Source organism: Hyperolius riggenbachi, chromosome 10, assembly GCF_040937935.1.
Source record: "Hyperolius riggenbachi isolate aHypRig1 chromosome 10, aHypRig1.pri, whole genome shotgun sequence".
Lineage (NCBI taxonomy): Eukaryota > Metazoa > Chordata > Amphibia > Anura > Hyperoliidae > Hyperolius > Hyperolius riggenbachi.
In genome coordinates, this window is record NC_090655.1 from 11,500,881 (window position 1) to 11,524,287 (window position 23,407).

At 47.3% G+C, this 23,407-nt stretch overlaps 1 protein-coding gene across 1 annotated transcript in view; it reads left to right on the forward strand.

Annotated features, from left to right (window-relative positions):
- The first annotated feature begins 225 nt into the window (after window positions 1–225).
- Window positions 226–23,407, forward strand: part of ABCC2 (ATP binding cassette subfamily C member 2) — a 155,590-nt gene continuing 132,408 nt past the window's right edge. Inside the window, exon 1 of the mRNA XM_068257990.1 lies at window positions 226–333. Within this exon, the coding sequence (XP_068114091.1) occupies window positions 292–333 (42 nt within the window). The 5' untranslated portion in view covers window positions 226–291. The remainder of the gene's footprint in view (window positions 334–23,407) is intronic.

A 23,407-nucleotide genomic window follows, 5' to 3' on the forward strand; every position in this document is an offset into this window, starting at 1 on the left:
ATAAGAGCAGGAGCCGCCTCTCTAGAAGATAGACTCTGAACCACTGAAGATAGTTAACTTTTAACCTGACTCCAGTCCAATAGGCCTGTTCTGAACTGGGATGCCCCTCAGGTGTACGTAGACAGGAGTGGATGGGAGGGAGAAAAGGGGTGACTTTTATCCTGCTGAATCATTGAGTGACAACACAGCTGCTTATACAAGACATGAGTATTCACCACAATTAATAACACTGCTCAGGATCGCGGACACAGAGACCCATCGGGCAGCTGAGCTGACAATCTAAACCCTAACATGTCGCGGGCTCTGGACGAATACTGTGGATCTGTCTTCTGGGTGAGCGTCTTTATTTCACAACTTGGTCATTTTATCATGTTTTTGTTTTTGAGGTCCATCTTTTGCTATTCAATTAAACAGCTTATTATTATTATTTAGTATTTATATAGAGCTGACATCTTCCTCAGTGATGTACATAGTATATTGCCTTATCACTAACTGTCCCTCATAGGGGCTCACAATCTAGTCCCTACCACAGTCATATGTCTATGTATGTATTGTGTAGAGTATGTATTGTAGTCTAGGGCCAATATAGGGAGAAACAATGTAATCTATCTGTATGTTTTTGGGATGTGGGAGGAAACCAGAGTGCCTGGAGACAACCCACATAGACACGGGGAGAACATACAAACGCCATGCAGATAGTGCCCTGGCTGGGAGTGCTAACCACTACGCAACTGTGTTGGCCAGCTTAAGTACCCCAAATAAGTGAACTGGTTGATATAATGGTTTTCTTTTGTGGTTAGCGATGTTATTGTAGGGATTATAATATATAGTAAGGTAAAAGTTTGATCCAGGAAGCTGATGTGAATGTTTCAGAGAGGATTCTTTTTACCTCTGTATGATGTATGATATTGATATGGTCAGGGCCGGATTTGTACTTTCCAGCGCCCTAGGCCGGCTGTCACCAACCGCCCCCCACATTCTGTCCAACTCTGACTAGTGATCACTGGGTTACATGGGCTCCTGTCTGTTTTGCTACTTCCCCCCCCCTGTTCAAAGAAGCAGTGCATGCTCTGTCCACTCCATGTAATTTTGCACTCCAGCCTGGATGCACAGCAGCCGATAGTGTTCAGGGCCTGCATAATTCTGAAATGATGCTCATATATGAGCAGCACTTGTCAAGTACACATACCCATAACACTCCAAGCCTCGGCTGCTGTGCACATCAGTACAGGAGTGTGTAATAACAAGAAGCCTGAGAGGACAGAGTATGCACTGCTTCTTTGTCCTCTGTGTGACTTGCTTCAGACAGAGTCACAAACAGGTAATGGTGCAGCGCAAAGGAGAGACACCCATCCAAAACAGAACAGGTAAGTAGAACGATCCAACACTACACACGCTGGCATAGATGTAGTGTAATGCTAGGTACACACAATGCAATTCTGACAGATTTACTGTCAGATCGATTATATCCAATGTCTGATCTGATTTCCGATCAATTTTTCAATCGATTTTCCGTTCATTTCTATGAAAAAAAATCATTCAGAAAATCTATCGGATAGCAGATCGGACATGTTGGAAATAGTCGATCTGACAGTAAATCTGTCAGAAAATTGCATCATGTGTATCTAGCATAAGCTCAGGTGTACTTAACACAGTGACAATTTAGCACTTGGGGCAAGTTAAGACAGATCTTAATCAGTCAGCAGGAAGTTTTTATGTTTTGTAATAGAATGATATTTATTGGCTAACCAAAAGAAAAATAGTGAGCCTTTGGCTAATGAGCCGTATTCAGACTTTGTTCCTGTATACAAGATGTTAGGACATACAGTTATATAAACAGTCAGCAGGAGATATATACATTGTTTTGTAAATATAAATAAATGTAATACAGTTGTCATTCTGTTTCAAAACATCCTGCTTTCACTGATGGCAAACACAGAACAATGCTTTGCTGCTTCTAAAACATGTCAGGAAAGAGTTAAACTGTAGCACAGAGAGAATGTTGCTGTCATTCCTTAGGAAATAAAAACAAACCATAAATCTAACAGGTCTCAGGTCTTTAACAGCTCTGACCAAGTAATAAACATCCAGTCAGGGGGAGAGGAGAGCTGATAATTCCTGTCCATGAATGCTGCATAAAGAAACTAATCTGAACTCAAAAGTTCTACTACTTGAGCCCATATATTTTTCTTCTCACAGCAGCTTGTATGTCTCCACTCATTATACTGGACAAGATCCTCAGATGACAACAGATGCTGACTGTCATCGCACACACTCTGCAGTGAGAGAGATGCAGGGATCTCTGGAATTCAGGCAGAATAGAGAAAAGCAGAAGTGATTTACTTTGACATGTGACCTCTTATCTCTCCAAGTCCTGCGCCTTGCTGAATTTTATCTCCCTAGGCCTTGACCTTTGTGGCCTTTCCAGAAATCCGGCCCTGGATATGGTCAAAGTTTGCCCTAAGGGGCCCATCAGTGACAAAACTTTATATAAATGACAAATGCAAACTGAGTTTTTTGTTTTTTTTTGGGGGGGGGGGGGTTAATCGAACTCGAAGAAGAATATATTAATTATAATTGAAAAAAATCCACCAACAGGTCAAAATATACTACAATTGATGGATCAATCAACAAAAACTCCACCTACAATTCCAGTCTACAGAACTGGGATGCTCTTTTTAGGTGGGGTGAAAATTTTAACCTGCTGTCTGAATCATTGGGTGACCGCACTGCTGCTAACTTAAGCCTTGAGTGTACCCCATAACTTATAACACTACAAAGTATGGAGTCATAGAGCTCCTGGGAGCAGCTGAGCTGACAATCTAACGCCAAGCTTGTCTCAGGTTCTGAATCAATACTGTGGGGATCTGTCATCTAGGCAAGCCTCATTTTCACATCTTCTGTTTGTTTTGTTTTATATTTATTATCATTGCCATTTAAGTGGCCCATAAAAAGTTTTGCCATCGGTTTCATGGTTTTCTTTTGAGAGTAGTGATGTTATTATAAAGTAACAAAATGTCGATCCTGGAAAGTGATGGTACTGCCTTGTGAGGTCAGAGAGGATTTCGTACCCCTCTGACATAACATGAGTTATTATCTTTTTCCACCTCTTGTAGATGGGAATGCTTATGTGGATTTCGCATACTGAAATTTCCACATTTCCAATCGGAATGCAGAAATCGGAATTCTGTGGAAATCCGATTTACTGTAGCTATGTAATTTCAGCCCAGTCACAGAACTCAGAAGCATTGAACCAATCGGAGAATGCTGAATCTTTCCACTAAAATTGGAGTACCAAAAATTGATTTTAGACCAATCGCAAGATTCTGTTTTTCCGATAGTCCGATTTATTTTTTTTTGGTGAGTTTTTGCATTCTCTGGTGCAAAAAAAATGACATATAAAATACTACCCAGGCATTGGAAAATTGGGAAAACGGGGAAGCGGAAAACCGAAGATTGCCATTGGCGGAAATCAAAATTTCAGCGGAGTCAGAAAGGGGCATTTCCGACCATCCCTTATTGTAGAATATTCATGGGTGTTCCCTATGTTGTTAATTTGATGTATTCACTGACAATATTTGTAGCATATTTGTTCCCCGAATCACTTATATCTCCACACTCACAGTCAGCGTCAGGCAATGCTGAAGTCCTTGGGTGAATGTTGTTACGTATGATTGCTGTAACAGTGGCTCAGATTTCTTTCATGTTTTTCACTACCTACTTGAGACTGGATTGCTCTTTCTTAGGGTTAATGGAGACTATCATTATAATTAGACTATAGTTATTCATATTGGTGGTGGACTTCCTCTTTCTCTCACAGTGAATCCCTGGACTATAGTTTGATCTTTCTCCTTCTCTGACATGGAGTAACATAACATGGGCTTCCTCTTCTCTCTGAAGAGTTACCCCACACAACAGTATGGCCTTCCTCCTCCTCTAACAGGGGTTACCCCCGAGAGAATGCTATAGTATGGCCTTCCTCCTCCTCTTACAAGGGTTATCCAGACTATAGTATGGTCTTCCTCCTCCTCTTACAAGTGTTACCCCAGACTATAGTATGACCTTCCTCCTCCTCTTACTAGAGTTACCTCAGACTATAGTATGGCCTTCCTCCTCCTCTTACAAGGGTTACCCCAGACTATAGTATGGCCTTCCATCCTCCTATTACAAGAGTTATCTCAGACTATAGTATGGCCTTCCTCCTCCACTCACAAGGATTAGTACATAGCAAGGAAATGAACAGCGCTACTCAAAAACAGGCAAGTGCCTACCTGCAAAAGAGTGCAAGCCCCACTTGTGGGATATAATACACACCGAGCATACACATGACCTGTCTACCACTGGAGGAGGATGTTAGTTTCCTGTAACAGCTTGCATGCAACCTATTAAGTACTCGTCCCTCCCACTGCGAAGAAGTCGATCCTCCATGGGAGGGGCCTAACACTAACTAAATCCTAACCTATGTATATGCATAGCCTGGGTGTGGCTAATCAAATAAAATTGAAAATTGCGCAAAGGGTGGATCAGCGCAACACCAGGCCGCCTCCGAATGGCCTCCAATCAGAGGTGCGCTGAGCCCCCCCAGAAACTACAAACGCACCTTGAACCCAAACAGAAGCTCTGCATATACACCAAAAGCATGGCTGTTAAGTGGGAGCAGCTGACCAAAAACGAAATAAATTAGTACATAGCAAGGAAATGAACAGCGCTACTCAAAAACAGGCAAGTGCCTACCTGCAAAAGAGTGCAAGCCCCACTTGTGGAATATAATACACACCGAGCATACACATGACCTGTCTACCACTGGAGGAGGATGTTAGTTTCCTGTAACAGCTTGCATTCAACCTATTAAGTACTTGTCCCTCCCACAGCGAAGAAGTCGATCCTCCATGGGAGGGGCCTAACACTAACTAAATCCTAACCTATGTATATGCATAGCCTGGGTGTGGCTAATCAAATAAAATTGAAAATTGCGCAAAGGGTGGATCAGCGCAACACCAGGCCGCCTCCGAATGGCCTCCAATCAGAGGTGCGCTGAGCCCCCCCAGAAACTACAAATGCACCTTGAACCCAAACAGAAGCTCTGCATATACACCAAAAGCATGGTTGTTAAGTGGGAGCAGCTGACCAAAAACGAAATAAATTAGTACATAGCAAGGAAATGAACAGCGCTACTCAAAAACAGGCAAGTGCCTACCTGCAAAAGAGTGCAAGCCCCACTTGTGGGATATAATACACACCGAGCATACACATGACCTGTCTACCACTGGAGGAGGATGTTAGTTTCCTGTAACAGCTTGCATGCAACCTATTAAGTACTCGTCCCTCCCACTGCGAAGAAGTCGATCCTCTATGGGAGGGGCCTAACACTAACTAAATCCTAACCTATGTATATGCATAGCCTGGGTGTGGCTAATCAAATAAAATCGAAAATTAAAAATTGCGCAAAGGGTGGATCAGCGCAACACCAGGCCGCCTCCGAATGGCCTCCAATCAGAGGTGCGCTGAGCCCCCCCAGAAACTACAAATGCACCTTGAACCCAAACAGAAGCTCTGCATATACACCAAAAGCATGGCTGTTAAGTGGGAGCAGCTGACCAAAAACGAAATAAATTAGTACATAGCAAGGAAATGAACAGCGCTACTCAAAAACAGGCAAGTGCCTACCTGCAAAAGAGTGCAAGCCCCACTTGTGGGATATAATACACACCGAGCATACACATGACCTGTCTACCACTGGAAGAGGATGTTAGTTTCCTGTAACAGCTTGCATGTTTCTGGGGGGGCTTAGCGCACCTCTGATTGGAGGCCATTCGGAGGCGGCCTGGTGTTGCGCTGATCCACCCTTTGCACTCACAAGGATTACCCCAGACCATAGTATGGCCTTCCTCCTCCTCTCACAAGGGTTACCCAGACTATAGTATGGCCTTCCTCCTCCTCTTACAAGGGTTACGCAGACTATAGTATGGCCTTCCTCCTCCTCTTACAAGTGTTACCCCAGACTATAGTATGGCCTTCTTCCTCCTCTTACAAGGGTTACCCAGACTATAGTATGGCCTTCCTCCTCCTCTTACAAGGGTTACGCAGACTATAGTATGGCCTTCCTCCTCCTCTTACAAGTGTTACCCCAGACTATAGTATGGCCTTCTTCCTCCTCTCACAAGGGTTACGCAGCAGACTATAGTATGGCCTTCCTCCTCCTCTTACAAGGGTTACGCAGACTATAGTATGGCCTTCCATCCTCCTCTTACAAGTGTTACCCCAGACTATAGTATGGCCTTCTTCCTCCTCTCACAAGGGTTACGCAGCAGACTATAGTATGGCCTTCCTCCTCCTCTTACAAGGGTTACGCAGACTATAGTATGGCCTTCCATCCTCCTCTTACAAGTGTTACCCCAGACTATAGTATGGCCTTCTTCCTCCTCTTACAAGGGTTACCCAGACTATAGTATGGCCTTCCTCCTCCTCTTACAAGGGTTACCCAGACTATAGTATGGCCTTCCTCCTCCTCTTACAAGGGTTACCCAGAGTATAGTATGACCTTTCTCCTCCTCTAACAAGATTTACCTCAGACTATAGTATGGCCTTCCTCCTCCTCTTACAAGAGTTACCTCAGACTATAGTATGGCCTTTCTCCTCCTCTAACAAGAGTTACCTTAGACTATAGTATGGCCGTCCTCCTCCTCTCATAAGGGTTACTCTAGACTATAGTATGCACTTCCACATTCTCTCACAATAATTACCCCCAAACCAAATTATGGCCTTCCTCCTCCTCTTTCAAGGGTTACTGTGAAAAAAAGCTGAAAGCCGACGCGTGTACTAGCAGCAAGGCGGCTGATTCTGCATCCAACGCGGTGGTCTGCACGCGGAAGCGTGCATCTAGTGACATGGCGGAACGCGGAAAAGCCGCCGCATGTATTGATAGCAAGGCAGCTAGTTCCGCGTCCAGCGCGGCGGTTTGCACGCAGCAGCGTGCAGCTGGGGTGGCTGAGCCTGTCAGTGCACATAGGTTTAGGAATACACACGCGCGCGCTGAAAGGCAGAACTTTTATGATGGCCAAGGGGGGATCAGCTGACCAGGCCGGTCAGCTGACCTCAGAGCTGGTAACCATTGGTTGATCACTTTAGGGCGGCGCCAGAGAGCACTGCTCTATATATGGTTACTGCTGGCCACTCTCAAATTGTCTGCCGTTGCAATTCACTACGTGGAAGCACTCAGACCTTGGTCAGATCCTACAGTGTGTTTGAGCCAGGAGGACCTGGGAATTCACACTGAGCCAGATTACTTGTGTTATTGTTCTGTTGTGCTTCGGACTAGTTCCAGGGTGTGGAGACCACGGACCTCACACCCAAGACTAGGGAACTTGTATTATCATTCTGTTGTACATCAGACTAGTTCCAGGGTGTAGAGACCACGGACCTCACACCCAAGACTAGGGAACTTGTGTTATCATTCTGTTATACATCGGACTAGTTCCAGGGTGTAGAGACCACGGACCTCACACCCAAGACTAGGGAACTTGTGTTATCATTCTGTTATACATCAGACTAGTTCCAGGGTGTAGAGACCACGGACCTCACACCCAAGACTAGGCATTGTTTGATATTTGTTATGACCTGTTGCTTTCCTGACTATCCCTCTGCTTTCTGATTCGGTACCACGCATATCTGATATACCATTGTCAAACCCTGCCTGGCCTGGATACCGAATCAGCCTTCTGTCTTTTGTACTTTGTCTGTCCGTGTGTTGCCGACCTGGCTTGCCTGACCCCGAGAGCTATCTCTCTCCACTAAAGAGATAGTCTCCAGATCACTCAGTGACATACACCTCCAGGTGTCACTCACTCTCTGGTCCTTCCTACCTTCAGCCTGACTCCACCCCTTGGAGAGTCTCAGGCTGCTGGAAGGTTTCTGTACTGCCTAGGGCCACCTGCTCTTCAAGTGGGTTACTCAAAGTCATACTGTTACACCAAACACTCACTATATATCTTTTTAGAGGTGTCCAGAGGCTAGCACTATATCTGTATTATTGGTGATTCTGCAGATCATCCATAATCAGGTATAGATCTGTATTCTTGGTGATACTGCAGATCACCAATAATCAGATTCTCTCTGTGAGCTGACACCGATTGCTACAGTTACCCAGACTATAGTATGGGCTTCCTCCTCCTCTTACAAGGGTTACCCAGACTACAGTATGGCCTTCCTCCTCCTCTTACAAGAGTTACCTCAGACTATAGTATGGCCGTCCTCCTCCTCTCACAAGGGTTACCCAGACTATAGTATGGCCTTCCTCCTCCTCTTACAAGAGTTACCTCAGACTATAGTATGGCCTTCCTCCTCCTCTTACAAGGGTTACCCAGACTATAGTATGGCCTTCCTCCTCCTCTTACAAGGGTTACCTCAGACTATAGTATGGCCTTCCTCCTCCTCTTACAAGGGTTACCCAGACTATATTTTGGCCTTCCTCCTCCTCTTACAAGAGTTACCTCAGACTATAGTATGGCCGTCCTCCTCCTCTTACAAGGGTTACCCAGACTATAGTATGGCCTTCCTCCTCCTCTTACAAGTGTTACCCAGAGTATAGTATGGCCTTCAATCCCCCTCTTACAAGTGTTACCTCAGACTATACTATGGCCTTCCATCCTCATCTTACAAGGGTTACCTCAGACTACAGTATGGCCTTCCTCCTCCTCTTACAAGGGTTACCTCAGACTACAGTATGGCCTTCCTCCTCCTCTTACAAGGGTTACCTCAGACTATAGAATGGCCTTCCTCCTCCTCTTACAAGGGTTACCTCAGACTATAGTATGGCCTTCCTCCTCCTCTTACAAGAGTTACCTCAGACTATAGTATGGCCTTCCTCCTCCTCTTACAAGAGTTACCTCAGACTATAGTATGGCCGTCCTCCTCCTCTCATAAGGGTTACTCTTGACTATAGTATGGACTTCCACCTCCTCTCACAATGATTACCCCCAAACTAAGGTATGGCCGTCCTCCTCCTCTTACAAAGCCCCGCCGAACAGCACCACAAGTGTGCTGGCTGTCCCCAGCTGTCACTTCTCCCTTAACCGTCATAGCTACAGGTGTTCCCAAGTATTAGGTAGCTAGAGGTACCCTCAGTATTAAGTAGCTAGTGATGCCTCCGACTGAAGGGAGATCTCATCAGTGGAATACCGAGAGCTGGGTGAGTAACCTCATTCACACTCTTCTCAGGACTCTGCATAGGGAAGGAGGGGTGGAGGCACAAGGAGAGGGAAGTGAGCCACCTTCCCAACATCAGACACTTGTAGGCACGTGCCTACAGTGCCTTATGGTAAATCAAGCCCGGGTGGCTTACTCCTCCTCTTTTCAAGGGTTACCCCAGATTATAGTATGGCCTTCTTCTTCTCTCTCAAAGGTTTCCCCAAACAGTAAGTGTCACAGACCGCTAGGCCGGTCTGCGGGTGGGTCAGTCGATCAGCGTCAGAAATCCTCTCACACGGTCATTTGTTCATCACGAAGGGTAACCCGCGTTCGCAATTTGATGAACTGACTCACGAAGGGAGCGTTCTGATACCAACCGAATCACTCCACACACATACAATTCAAAGATCTGCCACCAAGCGAGTTACACAGCCCGCTACTGTAATTTTACTAGGATTTGGAGAACGCTCTATTAACCCTTAGCAGTATGCAGGAACCTGGGTCAGATCTGACTATCTGAGCCGGATTCACGCATACGGGTTATAAATGTATACTTCTATTAAACACAGGGTAGCGAGTTCAGGAGAATAGGTACGATTGTGTATGTTCAGCAACAGGTCATAAGCGCTAAACGATTTTTAAAACGTTTAATAACAAAAATGCATTACATACAGTTATATACACCAATTAGCATATACACAGAGCTTAAAAATAAAAAGGAATAAAATCAGAAAATTCTTACTTAGTTAGCTGAGCAGTCCATTTGAAGAATGAAGAAAATAGTCCAGTTTAAAGTAGACATTCAGGTTAAAAGTCCTTTGTACACAACATGCGCCCGGTTCTCCGTGAGCACATGTCTAGACTTCCCTGCTCGATGGAAATTGAAGAACTGAGGCGGAGTTCCTCGCAAACACTTTTTACTGACCTCAGTTTTGGGGCGGTCACTACCTGGAAAGTAGGTGGGTTTAAGGCAGGGTTCCCTCCTGGAAGCCAGGTTGCCACCCTCAGACTTAGAGCAAGAAATTTACCAATTTATTAATAATTTGTGTGACTCGGCCCAAGATTAGTGTATCGCAAATCCGAGCCCATATTCATAAGCAGCATGCGACTCTGTATTAAATGAGGCTATACATTTGCTAACGAATTTGCTCTACGCATGCCGGATAAAGTGGTTTCTCAATTGATTCCTGATAGCTAGAGAATGATAATTCATGTGAATTATAGACCTGTTTCCTAGGTATCAGGAAATGTAATTTTGGTCTTGCTGTGCCAAACCTATTTTGAATTATTAATAAGTTAACGTGCCCTTTGTGTGAGGCTATGAGTTTTTGGAGGGAAATTTAAATCTCAACCAGTTTGAGGAGGTTTTTCTTTTGGGGAAAGATGAGCTGTGTAGCCAAATGGCTTCTCCCCAGGGAAGCTAGCTACGTGTGACATTCTTTCCTGACACAGGATGTGGGGGAGGCTACTGTACTCCTGCAATGCTCTCAGAAGAAGAGCAAAGAAAGGTATTTGTTATTCTACCCAGGGCTGACAGTAACTGTGCACGACCATGCGAAAATCGATGGCGATTTTGCGCACAACTTTCCGTAATATTCGTCACAGTAAGGACTTCCTCCTCATCTAACAAGGGTTAATCCAGACAACAGTACAGCCTTCCTCCTTTCACAATGGTTACTCCAGACAATATTATGGCCTTTATTCTCTCACAAGGGTTTCTCCGGATGTGATCAGATAAGAGTGATGTTTTTGGTTCACAGGCCACAGGTCGGAGGGTGTCCAGAAAAAGAAGTGGAGAGATGCTGAAGTAGATTCTCTGTTTAGATGCTTGAAAATAGTCAGCAACCAGGACACAGGCCAAGCCCCAAGATGCAGGCCATAATGTCCTTTGGGGCCCACTCAGAGCCATTTTGGGGGGCAGGAGGGGTCTCAGCATGAGGGTAAAGCATGGCCACACATCGGCAGGGGGGGGGACTCCCTTCCCTCACCTCGGGCTCTCCCCTCAGCGCTCCCCGTCCAGCATCAATTAGTGTCTGCAGGCGACAGGCAGGAACACATACCTTCCTGCGTTCCACTGCGGGAGTTCCTCGCTCTAAGTGTCTGACGCTACTTCTTGTTTAAACAGGAAGTAGCATGAAGCACTTCGAGATTGGACCTCCGCAATGGATGGAGGTATGTGTTCTTGCTACCATCTGTTGCCACTAATTAACCTCCTTAGCGGTAATCCCAACTCAGGCTCAAGATGGAAAGCCACAGAACAGGGTGGTAATAATCCTGTGCCTGAGTGAGTTTCATGCAGGAGCTGCTGCAGACCTCCCTGTAGTATGTTTTTCTTCTTGTTTTTAGGGTCTAAAAGCTGGTAGAATATTGGCAAGGTTACTTATACTCTAATATTGAGCACCAGATACTGTCGATAGTAGAACATCAGTAATTTTCCCCTGATGAGTCTCGTGGGACGTAACGTGTAGGGCGGACCTTAGAAAAGAATGTGCAGGATGCTGGCAGCCACCTGGGAATTTTGATTTTAGATACACATATGAGAATGCAATTTTATAATCTTTTACACATAATAAATGGAGTTGTGCTATGTAAGGATGTGTTTGAGGATCTGCATTGAATGCTTTATTGCTGATCATTCGTTGGCTCATTCCTTCAATACCTGTAGCTGGCTGTAAGTAGTGTTGGGCGAACACCTGGATGTTCGGGTTCGCGAACGTTCGCCGAACATGGCCGCGATGTTCGGGTGTTCGCGCCGAACTCCGAACATAATGGAAGTCAATAGGGAACCGAACTTTCGTGCTTTGTAAAGCATCCTTACATGCTACATACCCCAAATGTACAGGGTATGTGCACCTTGGGAGTGGGTACAAGAGGAAAAAAAATTAGCAAAAAGAGCTTATAGTTTTTGAGAAAATCGATTTTAAAGTTTCAAAGGGAAAACTGTCTTTTAAATGCGGGAAATGTCTGTTTTCTTTGCACAGGTAGCATGCATTTTGCCGCCATGCAGTCATAAATGTAATAAAGATAAGAGGTTCCATAAACAGGGACCGGCAACGCTAACCCAGCAGCAGCACACGTGATGGAACAGGAGGAGACGCAGGAGGAGAAGGCCACGCTTTGAGACACAACAACCCAGGCCTTGCATGAGGACAAGAAGCGTGCGTATAGCATGCTTTTTGCCGCCATGCAGTCATAAATGTAATAAAGATAAGAGGTTCCATAAACAGGGACCGGCAACGCTAACCCAGCAGCAGCACACGTGATGGAACAGGAGGAGGCGCAGGAGGAGAAGGCCACGCTTTCAGACACAACAACCCAGGCCTTGCATGAGGACAAGAAGCGTGCGGATAGCATGCTTTTTGCCGCCATGCATTCATAAATGTAATAAAGATAAGAGGTTCCATAAACAGGGACCGGCAACGCTAACCCAGCAGCAGCACACGTGATGGAACAGGAGGAGGCGCAGGAGGAGAAGGCCACGCTTTGAGACACAACAACCCAGGCCTTGCATGAGGACAAGAAGTGTGCGGATAGCATGCTTTTTGCCGCCATGCAGTCATAAATGTAATAAAGATAAGAGGTTCCATAAACAGGGACCGGCAACGCTAACCCAGCAGCAGCACACGTGATGGAACAGGAGGAGGCGCAGGAGGAGAAGGCTACGCTTTCAGACACAACAACCCAGGCCTTGCATGAGGACAAGAAGCGTGCGGATAGCATGCTTTTTGCTGCCATGCATTCATAAATGTAATAAAGATAAGAGGTTCCATAAACAGGGACCGGCAACGCTAACCCAGCAGCAGCACACGTGATGGAACAGGAGGAGGCGCAGGAGGAGAAGGACACGCTTTGAGACACAACAACCCAGGCCTTGCATGAGGACAAGAAGTGTGCGGATAGCATGCTTTTTGCCGCCATGCAGTCATAAATGTAATAAAGATAAGAGGTTTCATAAACAGGGACCGGCAACGCTAACCCAGCAGCAGCACACGTGATGGAACAGGAGGAGGCGCAGGAGGAGAAGGCCGCGCTTTGAGACACAACAACCCAGGCCTTGCATGAGGACAAGAAGCGTGCGGATAGCATGCTTTTTGCCGCCATGCAGTCATAAATGTAATAAAGATAAGAGGTTCCATAAACAGGGACCGGCAACGCTAACCCAGCAGCAGCACACGTGATGGAACAGGAGGAGGCGCAGGAGGAGAAGGCCGCGCTTTGAGACACAACAACCCAGGCCTTGCATGAGGACAAGAAGCGTGCAGATAGCATGCTTTTTGCCGCCATGCAGTCATAAATGTAATAAAGATAAGAGGTTCCATAAACAGGGACCGGCAACGCTAGCCCAGCAGCAGCACACGTGATGAAACAGGAGGAGGCGCAGGAGGAGAAGGCCACGCTTTCAGACACAACAACCCAGGCCTTGCATGAGGACAAGAAGCATGCGGATAGCATGCTTTTTGCCGCCATGCAGTCATAAATGTAATAAAGATAAGAGGTTCCATAAACAGGGACCGGCAACACTAACCCAGCAGCAGCACACGTGATGGAACAGGAGGAGGCGCAGGAGGAGAAGGCCACGCTTTGAGACACAACAACGCAGGCCTTGCATGAGGACAAGAAGCGTGCGGATAGCATGCTTTTTGCCGCCATGCAGTCATAAATGTAATAAAGATAAGAGGTTCCATAAACAGGGACCGGCAACGCTAACCCAGCAGCAGCACACGTGATGGAACAGGAGGAGGCGCAGGAGGAGAAGGCCACGCTTTCAGACACAACAACCCAGGCCTTGCATGAGGACAAGAAGCGTGCGGATAGCATGCTTTTTGCCGCCATGCAGTCATAAATGTAATAAAGATAAGAGGTTCCATAAACAGGGACCGGCAACGCTAACCCAGCAGCAGCACACGTGATGGAACAGGAGGAGGCGCAGGAGGAGAAGGCCACGCTTTCAGACACAACAACCCAGGCCTTGCATGAGGACAAGAAGCGTGCGGATAGCATGCTTTTTGCCGCCATGCAGTCATAAATGTAATACAGATAAGAGGTTCAATAAACAGGGACCGGAAACGCTAACCCATCACAGATGGTCATTGTTCATGTTACTTGGTTGGGGTCCAGGAGTGTTGCATAGTCGTTTCCAACCCAGGATTGATTCATTTTAATTTTAGTCAGACGGTCTGCATTTTCTGTGGAGAGGCGCATACGCCGATCTGTGACGATGTCTCCGGCAGCACTGAAACAGCGTTCCGACATAACGCTGGCTGCCGGGCAAGCCAGCACCTCTATTGCGTACATTGCCAGTTCGTGCCAGGTGTCTAGCTTTGATACAGCTAGACACCTGGCATTGTTCAACACAGCTACGCCATCTGACATGTAGTCCTTGACCATCTTCTCCAGGCGATCGGTGTTGGAGGTGGATCTGCACGCTTGCTGTTCTGTGGGCTGCTGCATGGGTGTCAGAAAATTTTCCCACTCCAAGCACACTGCCGATACCATTCCCTTTTGGGCACTAGCTGCGGCTTGTGTTGTTTGCTGCCCTCCTGGTCGTCCTGGGTTTGCAGAAGTCAGTCTGTCGGCGTACAACTGGCTAGAGGAGGGGGAGGATGTCAATCTCCTCTCTAAAGTCTCCACAAGGGCCTGCTGGTATTCTTCTATTTTGACCTGTCTGACTCTTTCTTCAAGCAGTTTTGGAACATTGTGTTTGTACCGTGGATCCAGAAGGGTATAAACCCAGTAATTGGTGTTGTCCAGAATGCGCACAATGCGTGGGTCGCGTTCAATGCAGTCTAGCATGAATTGAGCCATGTGTGCCAGAGTCCTGCCAGAATCCTCATCATCCTCTTGTGAGCGTTGTGATAGTTGTTGTGATGCATCATAGTCGTCACCTTCTTCCTGGTCTGCTTCTGCTGACCATTCGCGCTGAATTGTGGAAGTCCAACGTGCACCGCTCTGGCCCTCGTCAGTGGTGGCATGAAATTCCTGCTTCAACTCCAGCTGTTCCTCCTCCTCTTCTTCGTCATAGCTGCTGGGGCCAGCGTTTCCTGAGGCGGATGGCCTGATGTTGGTACCATCACGCTGATCGTTTTCTCCTTCAGATTCCCCCAGTTGCATCATGACAGCTGTTTCCTTGATTTTCAACATTGACTTCTTCAGTAAACACAGCAGTGGTATGGTAATGCTGACTGAAGAGTTGTCACTGCTCATAAGCAACGTGGATTGCTCAAAATTTTGGAGGACTTGGCAGAGGTCCAACATGTTGGCCCAATCGGATCCACAGAAGCTTGGCAGCTGTCCGGATGCGCCTCGGTACTGCGCCGTCATGTACTGGACCACTGCACTCTTCTGCTCGCAAAAGCGGGCTAGCATGTGCAGCGTAGAATTCCAGCGCGTAGGGACATCACACAGCAAGCGATGGTGGGGGAGATTGAAGCGCTCCTGCATCTTGGCGAGTGCCCCCGAAGCAGTACTGGAATTTCTGCAATGTTTGGCCACTCGTCGCATCTTCAACAGAAGATCGGCCACGCCTGGGTATGTCCTCAGGAACCGCTGAACTACTAGGTTCATCACGTGCGCCAGGCAAGGGATGTGTGTCAGCTTAGCCAACCTTAAAGTGCGAATGAGATTACTCCCATTATCACACACAACCATGCCCGGTTTTAGGTCCAGCGGTGCCAGCCACAAATCCGTCTGTTCCTTTATTCCCCTCCAAATGTCCTCCCCTGTGTGCTGCTTATCCCCAAGGCAGATCAGCTTCAGCAACGCTTGCTGACGCATGCCAACAGCTGTGCTGCACTGCTTCCATGATCCTACTGCTGCTGGGTTAGCGTTTCCGGATGAGGTACAGCTTTGAGATGCGTTGGAGGAGAAGGAGTCAGAGAGGTAGGTGCTGCTGTTGTTATCCAGTGGGAGGGACGGCGGTGCAGCTGTTTGCGGCGTGGGCAACACTCGCGCCGTAGCAGGTGAGGAATCGCTGCCAGGCTCCACAAGGTTCTGTTCCTTTATTCCCCTCCAAATTTCCTCCCCTGTGTGCTGCTTATCCCCAAGGCAGATCAGCTTCAGCAACGCTTGCTGACGCATGCCAACAGCTGTGCTGCACTGCTTCCACGATCCTACTGCTGCTGGGTTAGCGTTTCCGGATGAGGTACAGCTTTGAGATGCGTCGGAGGAGAAGGAGTCAGAGAGGTAGGTGCTGCTGTTGTTATCCAGTGGGAGGGACGGCGGTGCAGCTGTTTGCGGCGTGGGCAACACCCGCGCCGTAGCAGGTGAGGAATCGCTGCCAGGCTCCACAAGGTTCACCCAGTGCGCGGTAAGGGAGATGTATCGACCCTGGCCGAACGCACTCGTCCAGGTGTCAGTGGTGAGGTGAACCTTGCAGGCAACGGCATTCTTCAAGCTTCGGGTTATTTTGCTGACCACGTGCTCATGCAACTCAGGCACTGCAGAGCGCGCAAAGTGGTAGCGGCTGGGAACCACGTAAGTGGGATGGCCACTGACATCATGCCCTTGAAGCTGTTTGTCTCCACCACTCGATATGGCAGCATTTCGCAGGCCAGAAGCTTGGCTATGCTGGCTGTTAGTGCCACGGCCCGGGGGTCATTTGCTGGCAATTTCCTCTTGCGCTCAAGCATCTCCGAGACAGACAACTGAACCGTAGGGCTGCACACTGAACGGCTGTTGGTTGTTGTGTTTGATGACTGGGAGACCTCAAGAGCACTATTCCGGAAAGTGACAGTGTCAGCGTCGTCTGATGTTTGTGAATGTTGTTGTGAACCACGCAATGGCTGGGCTACTGCTGCTGCTGAGGAGGGTCTGGTGGTGAGTCTGGTGACCCCAAGGGAGGCAGTGTTGCTGCTGGTACTCTGTCCTGGCGGCCACAGAGTGGGATGTTTGGATACCATGTGGCGGGTCATGCTGGTGGTGGAGAGGTTGTTAATATGTTTCCCCCTGCTCAGGCGGGTCTTGCACACCTTGCAAATCACCATGGTACCATCCTCACTGCAGTCTTCAAAGAAAGGCCAGACTTTGGAGCACCTGCCTTGCTGGCGATTTCTGTTTGCGCCTCTTTTGCGTCTCACTTGAACTTCCACGCTTGTGGTGCCTGTAATTTCGTGCCGCCTACCTTGTGGCACAAGGCGAACTCGTGCAGCTGTGGGTTCTTCAACAGACTCATCTGTGCTGCTACGACGGCGATGTTCTCCTTCACATACAAAATCTGGGTCTCTGTCAACATTGTCCATACCCTCCTCCTCTTCCATCTCTTCAAACTCGTCATATGTGAATGTGGGCCGCCGCCGTGGAGTAGAGCTCCCCACAACAACCTCTGCGCAGCACACTCCAACGTCGTCTTCAAGATCTTCTCGGCCGACCTCCTGCAATTGAAACCCCTCCTGCCCAACTTGCTCTGGGATTTGGGTTTCAAAGTCCTCCTCGGACTCGCCTTGCATTTCAGTGCGCGGTGCATTTCCCACAGTCAATGGTTGTGAATCCGGGCACAAAATTTCTGGCTGTTCCATTGACCTTTGAAAGGTAGAAGTTTGTTAGGCTGGGAATAGCTCCTGCGAATACCCCATTGTGTCCTGAGGAAATTCTTCGGACTGGTTATTTGGCAGTTGTGTGCATGGTGTCGCTGCCGGTTGTGTCAGCTTTGTGCCCACTGGCTCCTTGTAACTGGCTGAGGACTCGGACCTCGTGCGTGATGTGCTGGTGCTGCTTAACCCACTGCTGGACGCTTGAGAGGTCATCCAATTAATTATCTGGTCCTGTTCTTTTGGATTTGTGAGGGTTGATTTCCTGGACAACATGGGTGGTATTGAGTGGGTTTTCTTCGGTGCTCCACTGTGGCCTGTACGTGAACCGTCAGGGGGAACACCTCTTCCCTTGCCCCTCCCTCTTTCACAGGATTTCTTCTTCATTTCACTTATCCGTAAAAGTACACGCTGACTGGCAGCAGTACAGTGGCGGTGTACTACTGTTCCCAGCAGTGACACAGAGTGGCAGTAAACACAATGCTATATACAGGATCTTCTCAAAAAATTAGCATAATGTGATAAATTTCGTTATTTTCTGTAATGTACTGATAAACATTAGACTTTCATATATTTTAGATTCAAATACACCCAACTGAAGTAGTTCAAGCCTTTTATTGTTTTAATATTGATGATTTTGGCATACAGCTCATGAAAACCCAAATTTCCTATCTCAAAAAATTAGCATATTTCATCCGACCAATAAAAGAAAAGTGTTTTTAAAACAAAAAAAGTCAACCTTCAAATAATTATGTTCAGTTATGCACTCAGTACTTGCTCGGGAATCCTTTTGCAGAAATGACTGCTTCAATGAGGCGTGGCATGGAGGCAATCAGCCTGTGGCACTGCTCAGGTGTTATGGAGGTCCAGGATGCTTCGATAGCGGTCTTAAGCTCATCCAGAGTGTTGGGTCTTGCATCTCTCAACTTTCTCTTCACAATATTCCACAGATTCTCTATGGGGTTCGGGTCAGGAGAGTTGGTAAGCCAATTGAGCATAGTAATACCATTGTCAGTAAACCATTTACCAGTGGTTTTGGCACTGTGAGCAGGTGCCAGGTCGTGCTGAAAAATGAAATCTTCATCTCCATAAAGCTTTTCAGCAGATGGAAGCATGAACCCACTTTTGAACCAGAAACAGCGGCAGAAGCGCCTGACCTGGGCTACAGAGAAGCAGCACTGGACTGTTGCTCAGTGGTCCAAAGTACTTTTTTCGGATGAAAGCAACTTTAACATGTTATTCGGAAATCAAGGTGCCAGAGCCTGGAGGAAGACTGGGGAGAAGGAAATGCCAAAATGCCTGAAGTCCAGTGTCAAGTACCCACAGTCAGTGATGGTCTGGGGTGCCATGTCAGCTGCTGGTGTTGGTCCACTGTGTTTTATCAAGGGCAGGGTCAATGCAGCTAACTATCAGGAGATTTTGGAGCACTTCATGCTTCCATCTGCTGAAAAGCTTTATGGAGATGAAGATTTCATTTTTCAGCACGACCTGGCACCTGCTCACAGTGCCCAAACCACTGGTAAATGGTTTACTGACCATGGTATTACTGTGCTCAATTGGCCTGCCAACTCTCCTGACCTGAACCCCATAGAGAATCTGTGGGATATTGTGAAGAGAAAGTTGAGAGACACAAGACCCAACACTCTGGATGAGCTTAAGGCCGCTATCGAAGCATCCTGGGCCTCCATAACACCTGAGCAGTGCCACAGGCTGAATGCCTCCATGCCACGCCGCATTGAAGCAGTCATTTCTGCAAAAGGATTCCAGACCAAGTATTGACTGCATAACTGAACATAATTATTTGAAGGTTGACTTTTTTTGTTTTAAGAACACTTTTCTTTTATTGGTCGGATGAAATATGCTAATTTTTTGAGATGGGAAATTTGGGTTTTCATGAGCTGTATGCCAAAATCCTCACTATTAAAACAATAAAGGCTTGAACTACTTCAGTTGGGTGTATTTGAATCTAAAATATATGAAAGTCTAATGTTTATAAGTACATTACAGAAAATAATGAACTTTATCACAATATGCTAATTTTTTTAGAAGATCCTGTAGTGTGGCTGAGCGGTGTACTACTGTTCCCAGCAGCGACACAGAGCACAATGCTATACAGTGGCGGGTGAGCGGTGTACTACTGTTCCCAGCAGAGACACAGAGTGGCAGTAAACACAATGCTATATAGTGTGGCTGAGCGGTGTACTACTGTTCCCAGCAGACACAGAGCACAATGCTATACAGTGGCGGGTGAGCGGTGTACTACTATTCCCAGCAGCGACACAGAGCACAATGCTATACAGTGGTGGGTGAGCGGTGTACTACTATTCCCAGCAGCGACACAGAGCACAATGCTATACAGTGGTGGGTGAGCGGTGTACTACTATTCCCAGCAGCGACACAGAGCACAATGCTATACAGTGGTGGGTGAGCGGTGTACTACTGTTCCCAGCAGACACACAGAGTGGCAGTAAACACAATGCTATATAGTGTGGGTGAGCGGTGTACTACTATTCCCAGCAGCGACACAGAGCACAATGCTATACAGGGTGAGCGGTGTACTACTGTTCCCAGCAGACACACAGAGTGGCAGTAAACACAATGCTATATAGTGTGGGTGAGCGGTGTACTACTATTCCCAGCAGCGACACAGAGCACAATGCTATACAGGTGAGCGGTGTACTACTGTTCCCAGCAGACACACAGAGTGGCAGTAAAGACAATGCTATATAGTGTGGGTGAGCGGTGTACTACTATTCCCAGCAGCGACACAGAGCACAATGCTATACAGGGTGAGCGGTGTACTACTGTTCCCAGCAGACACACAGAGTGGCAGTAAACACAATGCTATATAGTGTGGGTGAGCGGTGTACTACTATTCCCAGCAGCGACACAGAGCACAATGCTATACAGGGTGAGCGGTGTACTACTGTTCCCAGCAGACACACAGAGTGGCAGTAAACACAATGCTATATAGTGTGGGTGAGCGGTGTACTACTATTCCCAGCAGCGACACAGAGCACAATGCCATACAGGGTGAGCGGTGTACTACTGTTCCCAGCAGAGAGACACAGAGTGGCAGTAAACACAATGCTATATAGTGTGGGTGAGCGGTGTACTACTATTCCCAGCAGCGACCCTGGCTAGCCTGGTTGGAGAGAGAACTACCCTGCCTGCCTACCCAAAGCTAAACCCACAGACAAATGGCGGAGAAATGAGGTGGATCGGGTATTTATTTACCAGAACCACGTGACCCGTTCGGCTAATCAGAGCGCGTTCGGGTCCGAACCACGTGACCCGTTCGGCCAATCACAGCGCTAGCCGAACATATGGCCGAACAGTTTGGCCGAACACCATCAGGTGTTCAGCCGAACTCGAACATCACCCGAACAGGGTGATGTTCTGCAGAACCCGAACAGTGGCGAACACTGTTCGCCCAACACTAGCTGTAAGCTGCATAACAGCCAAACTCCAGCACCCCGCCGACCAAACTATACATTCTGCGCCACTACAGCCGCAATCTATGTGGCAGAGCGGATCATCCACAAGGCAAACCTAGGCAGTTGCCTAAGGCCTGGAGAGAGTCTAGGGGCCCGGTGGATGGTAGCTCCCACCAAATATAACTAAAAAAAAAAAAAAAAAAACAGGGGACCATCAACAGTGGGCAAAAAATGCTATCTTTCCTTATGCTTGGTACACATGATACACTTTTCTGGCAGATTTACCTGCCAGATCGAGATTTTCCAACATGTCCGATTTTTGGATGGATTTTCTGTTCCATTTCCATAAAAATAAACTAAAATCAATCAGAAAATCGATCGAAAAATCGATCGAAATTCAGAATGGCCATGTTGGAAAAATAAATCTGGCAGGTAAAACTCCCCGAAAATTGTATCGTGTGTACCTAGCATAAGGCCCATTTCATCCTAATCCTTTTCTGCTGTGTGGCGGGCAAATCACCAGCCTCCCTGCTTCGAACAATGATCCATTCATCCTCTAATGACAGCAGAAACTGTTAACATAGAAATTAAGAGGGGGGGGGGGGGGGGGGAAGACACTCAAAAGATCAATAACACTCCAGGGAAACACCAAAAACAAATCTTTATTGTCAATACAAAAATGACAAAGGTTATCATGAACTACAAGTGTGATTTAACACAGGAAGTGCAGCACAACAAGGTTTTCCTTAAAATAACAGTACAAAGAAATTGTTTGCAAATTTCTAATCACAGCATCTGACCAACACAATATCATCAAAGGCAACGAGGTGAAATCATCAGGCTTGTAACAAATCACTAACTCTCTAGTCTTGTTTTCTGTGCTGAGTATAGCTAGCTGACACCATACAGAATTGTAAATTCTATTGGAGATAGGGTTGCCAGGTCGGCTGATGGAGAAAACCGGACAGGGGGTGGAGTTAGGGGTGGAGTTAGGGGCAGAGTCAGAAGCGCACTTTTATGTAGAGTGGGGCTAAGCAATGGGCTTTTTTTAAAAAAAATTTATAGTATTTATATCGCACTGACATCTTCTGCAGCACATTACAGAGTACATAGCCATGCCACTAACTGTCCTCACCAGTAGTACTGGTCCAGTGCACATAAGAGACAGTTTTTCACCAGTAACTGCACATAAGAGACAGCTTTTCACCAGTAAATGCACATTATAAGAGACACCTTTTCGCCAGTAAATGCACATAATAAGAGACAGCTTTTCCCCAGTAAATGCACATAATAAGAGACAGCTTTTCCCCAGTAAATGCACATAATAAGAGACAGCTTTTCACCAGTAAATGCACATAATAAGAGACAGCTTTTCACCAGTAAATGCACAAAAGAGACAGCTTTTCACCACTAAATGCACATAATGACAAACAGCCAGTGTTCCCAGTATATGTAGCCAGGGGTATATATGTCCCAGTATATGTAGGCAGGGGTGTAAATGTCCCAGTATACGTAGGCAGGGGTATATATGTCCCAGTATATGTAGCCAGGGGGTATATGTGCCCAGAATAGGTAGCCAGGGGGTATATGTGCCCAGAATAGGTAGCCAGGAGCTATATGTGCCCAGAATAGGTAGCCAGGGGCTATATGTGCCCAGAATAGGTAGCCAGGGGCTATATGTGCCCGGAATAGGTAGCCAGGGGCTATATGTGCCCGGAATAGGTAGCCAGGGGCTATATGTGCCCGGAATAGGTAGCCAGGGGGTATATGTGCCCAGAATAGGTAGCCAGGGGCTATATGTGCCCAGAATAGGTAGCCGGGGGATATATGTGCCCGGAATAGGTAGCCAGGGGCTATATGTGCCCAGAATAGGTAGCCAGGTGCCCCCCGCCCCCCCCCTCCCCCCCCCCCGCAGGAGGAGAACAGTGCAGCAGAGAGAGAGCTGGGAGCAGCGGTGGAGAAGGGGGGCAATCTCCCCCCCCCCTTCCCTCACCTTAGGGTGCTCTCTCTCCCCCGCTGTCTCCTCCAATATGATGTGCAGGCTGGCGGGTGGCTGCGGGCGGAACTTACCTCTGTGTCGCAGGCGCCGGAAGTTCGGGTCCCGCAGCCGCTGAGATTCGACTCAAAAAAGATCCGGATCAAAGATCCGAATCATTCATAAGCCGGACAACACTATTCAGACTGATGGAGAAAACCGGACAGGGGGTGGAGTTAGGGGTGGAGTTAGGGGCGGAGTCAGAAGCGCACTTTTATGTAGAG